Source organism: Protomyctophum parallelum (assembly GCF_964188405.1).
Source record: "Protomyctophum parallelum genome assembly, chromosome: 4".
NCBI classification, from domain to species: domain Eukaryota; kingdom Metazoa; phylum Chordata; class Actinopteri; order Myctophiformes; family Myctophidae; genus Protomyctophum; species Protomyctophum parallelum.
Window position 1 is genome coordinate 9,263,795 of NC_139700.1, and position 6,941 is coordinate 9,270,735.

General features: G+C 41.3%; 1 protein-coding gene across 1 annotated transcript; it reads right to left on the reverse strand.

The window, feature by feature from the left end:
* Nucleotides 1–275: 275 nt before the first annotated feature.
* LOC310857400 (enhancer of mRNA-decapping protein 3-like) lies at nucleotides 276–6,527 on the reverse strand (the record flags this gene model as incomplete). The annotated part of the gene is made up of 6 exons (XM_083763053.1): nucleotides 276–2,778; nucleotides 3,611–3,828; nucleotides 4,486–4,639; nucleotides 4,783–5,130; nucleotides 5,599–5,834; nucleotides 6,364–6,527. 6 exons carry the CDS (start codon nucleotides 6,525–6,527, stop codon nucleotides 2,447–2,449), a joined length of 1,452 nt encoding a protein of 483 aa, XP_083619179.1. The 3' UTR covers nucleotides 276–2,446.
* Between the last annotated feature and the right edge of the window lie 414 nt (nucleotides 6,528–6,941).

The window sequence follows — 6,941 nt, forward strand, 5'->3', positions numbered from 1 at the left end:
GTAACTTTACTAAAACTAACTCAGGTTGGACATTTTTACAAGTAAACATGGCTCTGATCCATAGCCCTAATGCTAATTCTACCCTGCAATTAATGCAGGGCAGAATTAGCATTAGGGCTATGCACCAAGAGCTAAAGTAAACAGAGCTTTAGGTAATGACATTAACTGTGGATGTTTCATTGTAACAGCAGGGACAGTCACGCACAACACACACCTAAATCAAAGGATTAGCATAAAACTGAAGATGGAGAAAATGTATGAATGGTGAATATATCTTTTATTGTTCCAGTTTAAACCCCATGACAAGATTGTATTTTTGCACAATAATCATGGTTCACAAGATCAGTGAGAGGACCTGCTGAAAATACTGCATTACTTCCTGACTGCCAATACAAAATTTGCGAAATGTGCACTTGCTTTGGCTGAAAAGCAAACCGATTACACATTGTCAGGACTCCCACTGCAGATCACAGAATGTAAACAAATGTAAGTCTCCAAGCACATCTTGCTTCAAAAAAATATATATTGTAACACTACGGTCAACTTCTCAGTCGATGACTGTTCACATTTCTTGGAATTTCTCTTCTGAAACACAACTTTAGAACAATAATAATGGGTATTGTAGTGGGTTATATATACACACCATCATCTCTCTCTCTGGTGACTGGAAAAACAAAGCAGTCATCCTATGTCACAAAATAAAGCACTAATCCCATGTCACAAGTCACTCACAGCACTTATCCGATGTCACAAAACAGCACTCATTCTCTCACAAAACAAATGACTCAACCCACGTAGTAGTGCTACCGTAACATTTGATGAAGGCTTCAGAGTTTCAACAATGGTCTAATCAGGTGATATGAATCTCTCACCGGTGGAATGTTTGAGTAACAAGGGATACAACTTTGTCCAATAACGCCACTTTGAAATAATGCACTGTCTATAATGGGCTTACACACCAAAGACTAGATTTCAAAATGTAGGCATCTTGCTGGAGTTCAGTGCTTTTTGAGATACCTACATGAACATACACCAATACTGTTTTTAACTTTAAAAAAAGAAAACAGTATTCAAATCTCAGTCAGACCAGGATTGAATCATGTGGTTTTTACACATGTTTCATGGTGTTTGGAAGCACAATGTAGAAGCAGTGGGTAGACATACCGTATCTGGTACATACCATGAATGGTACCAGATAACAAAGACAAGTAGAGCCCCCTAAACAGAGGGACAAGCCCAACACAGTAAAGCAAACCAAGCTCCTCTCAGCTTGTGTGAGCATAGATTGTTTTGTAGATCACAAGGAATAAACCGCCAGTAATATTGTAGAATTTGTCACAAATAATGCACCTTGCTCAAAAGAGCATGCTCCTCAGTGTGGAGTCTATGGACTGATCTTAACTTATCCCTCAGAGAAAAGGCATCGCACACTTTTGTCAAAGTAGGCTTTAGTTTAAAGTGTGGGATTCACAAAAATCTGTTTTTAATGCTAGATTAAAAACAAGATCACAAGGCAGTTAACTATTTGCACCTACAAAGTTTAACGTGTTGATATTAAGTTAGTTTTCTTAATTATCACCTAAAGTTTCTTTTCTGGAAAATATCAGCTTCATTTCACAATTCTTTTTGATAGAAAACTCCCAATTATCCCCTCACATGTAGTCCGTAAATTCCGTAACAGCACTGTGGAGGATTCTACTAATAGCTGCCTGATATACATTAGTTTTTAGCTAGCAAGAATGGCATGTTAATACAAATGCCAAACAATGAAATGTTTAAATTAAATTAAACATTGTACTTCTGTATATATAATCACATTTCCAAGTGTTCTGGCATTTTACAATCTTAAAGGTAGAAAAATACAAAATTTAAGTATCACATTAAGTGGCAACGAGAGCGAACTGCTACAACAAATACAGACCGTGATAAAGAAATGAATGCAGTCAACACTATTAACCTGTTGCTTCAGTGATTGCACTGCAGTTAGTCAGTTATACCTCAGTCAAAGACTGAGGAATTTGTCATCAACACTAAAATAGGAAGTCATTCTTCCCCTTTAATGTAATTAGTTTAACTTTAGTTATTCTACTAAAGCAGAAATGTAAATTATGAATCTCTAAATTGTACCGCCATGTGAATACAATGGTATCTACGTACCAACTGCAGCTTGCATAAGAGAAACTTAACATCTGGTCAAGTAGGACATTAACAAATGTTGTTAATCCATAAAAATAAGAAAATTATGTTTTCTAGCTCTGGTCCAGAGCTAGATGTTCTCATATCTCATGCACTCTCATGTATCCCGGTAAAGTGATGTACCACACAATGGTGCTAAAGCACAAGTGGGAAAATCCTAAACATAAGCAACGGCTTTCATCATAATGAAATGGAAGAAATTATTTCAAGAACTTAAGGCCCTAAACCCCCAAATGGTGCATCAGTCCTACTATGAAGAGTGCAATGGAATGACAAATTTGCAGCCAAAGGGAGAGTGATATTTGACCCCTACTTCCTGAAACACCTTGCAGGGAACCCCTATATCACAGAGGTAGACCCTGCCGGCCCCCTCAGCCAGGGGCAGTGGGAGACACAGAGAGAGGGACCACTTGGCCTCCACCACCTGCTGTCTGCTCACTGGCGGGTCTATGCAGAGTACATGAGCCCGGTTCTGGTTGGCCCAGGTGGCCGCAGCTTTGTACCAAGGCTGGTCCATCAGAAATGTGCTCTCGTGGCAGTCCAGGCAGTCAATGATGAGGTCCACAGGGCTGTCAGGAAGGTCTACAATGTAGGAGAGAAACAAGGCTGGTTGACTTATCACAAAGCACGAACAATTTAAATGCAAGGCAGATTCTGAAGAGGGCTTTTAAATCTTCTAAATAAAGTTTACCAGAAAACTTGGGTCAGGATGTTTTTCAAATGTTAATGGTAAAGTTGCTACTGTACTGTATATAGCAACAACTACACACAAAGGAGTTCCCCGCTATTTCAACAATTGAACCTTATTTTCAATTAGTAGCCATTCGAGTGGCGTCCACAAATAAATGGTTTATAAAGAGCACACACACATCCAAAAGATCATGTGATTACATTTAACGGATTACCACAAAGACATCCACAATACTTGCAAATGTTACCTGTACCATTGTAGCAGCGTAGTTTCCACCACCCACCGACATATTCTGACATCAGTGGGTGGCAGATGAACTACAGGCAGAGTTTCAACATTGTGGACAGTTGTTATATACATCTCGCCTGGCCAGTGGTTTTCAACCCTTTTCATATCAAGGACCATTCTTTATTCAGCATTTGAGTCACGGACCACCGTTTGATGACATTTAGCCTCCCAGACGCATTTGAGCCACCATTTGATGACATTTAGCCTCTCGGTCCTAAAACTTTGAATATTTAGTTTGTTTGGATAATATTTGGATAAGGTTGTGTGCACAATTACATGCCATATTGATGTGGTGATCAAAATAACAATTATTCTAATTGTGTCGACTTCTTGTAAATAAACTAATGCAGATGTTTAACAATAATTTAACTCTTGAGAGCATAAAATGCCCTTCTCCGTGAATGATAAAATAGCTGCAATACAACATAGACCTACCTTTGATATTTGACACCAGTTTAGCACCAGTTTTGCTGAAGAGGTTGAGCTCACTGGTGACCGACTCAAGCATCTTCACAAATTTTGGTAGAAACAGGATGACCTCCACTTCATGATTGGCGAGGTGACGGCCACAGCTGATGCCTTGTGCCCCCTGGACATGGGGGCCACACAGCAGTGCCACTGTTGGACGCTGGTGTACATTCTTAGGCGTGAGTCTGCAAAGAACAAAAACTATAGTAGTTTCTTTTCTTTCTGCCATTTGTCTTACACACGTGAACGAGCAAACTAGAAGTGAGAACGTGAGACAAATTGTCCTGATATATGGTATCATGCCGTTGATGTTTCCTACTGTCTGAATGCAAGTTCCTGACACAAATGTCCCATTAGCTGTCACTCTGTAGTGCAGTTTTAACTGTGGAGACACTCACTGGTGGAGACAAGTCCAGGTGACATCGTTTTTATGGACACAAGCGAATAGTGACAGTTTAACTGAGATTTTTCCTAAGCCTAAATGAAGGGGTGTGTTGTCAAGTCTCCGACAGCACCATAGGTCCAGATGTGCTCCCTTTCTTGAGGTAAACATTACCACCGCATACGTCAACTGACTCATCGGACAATGTGACAGGTAGACTTTCCAACACAATTAGAAGTCTGACGAGGTGGATTATGATTACCGCCGGCAATATATTTTATCATCAATCACACAGTGCTACAACAGTACAACTAACATGTAATGAACGCACAAGACGGAATTCTGCAGAGACCTTTAGGCAAGGCCTGAATAGTGCAAAGTTGCTGCTAAACAGCTTCTCGTCCATCAGAAAATATTTTGTGTTGTCCTAATTGAGTACAGTATTAAATAGATTGCTTACCTGTTGGGCCCACCCAGCAAAGTCAAGGCCATCTGACTTGCACAGACGCCTGTCATCTCTAGCCTCCGCTCCAACGACAGGCCGTGACGCTCTGCTACCGACAGTAGGCGCTTGCGGAAGTCATATGAAATAGTGGGCACAATCAGCCCTGAATCTGTGAGGAAACAAGGAAGGAAAAGGGTACTTAATGACAAACCATACTAAACACCAATAAATACCAATATTAACACCATTAAATAAGGGCGCCCAGAGATTTGCAGCTTCAAAATTCATAAAGGAAGTGCTTTAAATACTTGCCAGTGCAAAATTCTTTGTCTCCAGGCTGCGGTACAGTGATCTGCCGATACACAATGGGTTTGACCTCCAGTACGTTTTCATCGTGGCGATACCTCGTCGGTGTTTGCTCCTGGGGCGTACCGCGCGACCGTGCACCATTAGTGCGCCCACGCTCCGACGTGTCGATCTCTGAGAACACGGCCGCTTTGTCGAACAGCGCCAGGTTCCCCTCAAAGTCAAAGTCGGCGTCCAGCCCGTCGTCCATGCCATCGCCAAAACATTCGTCGTCCCTGAGCTTCATCTGAGAACCGTTCTTCACCCCATTCTTCTTGGGAGTGACCGGGTTCACTCCTCGACTACTCGAAGACCCTGGACAAAAAATGATTACAGAGATAGGTTAATGGTTCTCAAAGCGGTAGCCGGGGACCCCCATGATGGGGTCCTTGAGGGGGTTACAGTGGGACTCCAGCTAGAAACAGTTAATCGGTCATCAACAAACATTTTACCAACTCAAATCTTGTCCCTGGCACAATATCTCTTCAGATGAGGGTGTACGTACGGCCACATATATATACTAATTTGGGGGTCCTTGACATGAAAAACAACAACTGGGTTAAGCATCTTTGAAGAAAAAAAAAGGATGTCTGGCCACACGTGTTTTGGGGTGCAGATGTTTATCCGACATACCAAAGGTCTGACATGCACAAATCACCCGTTGCTCCCCGACATGCGCTGCGTCCGCGACATGCGTTGCATTCACGTGTGGTTAGGGTTATGTTAGTGTTTGGCTAGGATGTCGGAACACATGCCTGCACCCTGTGTTTTACTGGAACTTACAGGAGTTGTGTCTGAGACGGAATCCTTGTTTAGGCTGACCGGGTACATCCAGGTGGCGTTCCCCATAACTTTTTGAGTGCTGTGGCGAGTTCAGCCTCTCCTTGGCCCTGGGGTCATCCCTTGGTACTGCAATTGGACCGCTGCTTGACTTTGCACACACGGAAGAGCCATTCCTGACAAGGCTGCCATTACCAATAGTAATGTCCAAAATCTTCAGTTCCTTGATGTCCATGGCACTGTTTTAGTGAGAAAGAGGAATAATAAGTCAAATCCTAACTCTTGTCACGCTAAATATCAGATATTGAAAATTAGGCAGATTCAAAAAATTATTTAAAATGATGTTGCTACATGTATAGCAACAACTAATGAAACGCAGAGGTGGTAGCTCTCAGATTCAAAAGGTACACCAGGTCTAAATCTGGGACAAAACTGGTAAAGCATCCATGTCATTTTAGATTTTAGCAATGGCTATTCAAAAATAGCAGATATACAAGCTCACAGCATGTCACTTCGTGCCACGTTGCGAGCTTGTACTGTACATCTTCTATTTTTGAAACATCTTCAAAGTATATTTTTTAAATTGATCGAATACTTTATAGCAGTTTGCCTATAATGGCATTTTTCCATTGGGGTCCTTTTGTACTGAAAAAGGTTGGATATAGTTTTAAAGTAATAAAAAGTACAACAAAGTTTAGATAACTACTGAAATTAATAGAAGGCATTCGTAGAATGTCAGGTCTTCTTAAAATGGGTCAACTTCTTTACCTGAAAGTGACCTCGGGAACAGAGCACTTGACTCCATTGTGGAAAGGCAGTGTGAGGGAGATGGTCTGGCTGCTTTGGTCCACAGAGGACACCTCTCCTTGATACACCCCCAACGTTGGACCACAGTTTATGGACACCAAACTACCCAACCAATCTGCAGCCATTCTGTCTGTCTGCAAGAGAATAGAAAACAACAACACCAAGATTGAACAATGGGTACAGTTAATGTAAGGTTGATTAATTGATTTATTAACAGTTTGCAGAATTACAGTACATTTCAAGTACAACTCAATAGGGCCCAGCATTTTCAATTCATCAAAGGTACGGTCAGAAAATGAATAAGAGGATAAAACCAGGAAAAGTAAGACTTGTTTTTACACCAGGTCCTCCACAGAGACAGAGGGAATGAGTTTGCTGATTGATTGATTGATTAGTTGGTTGATTGATTACTTTAAGAACAATTTGCATGGACAAGCAGTATTGGGAAGTACAGTACACATAGCTAACTACACCATACAAGGTCTGGTAAAAGAATGAATCAAACCAAACCTATTGGCTTGTTTCCATTGGGGTCCTTG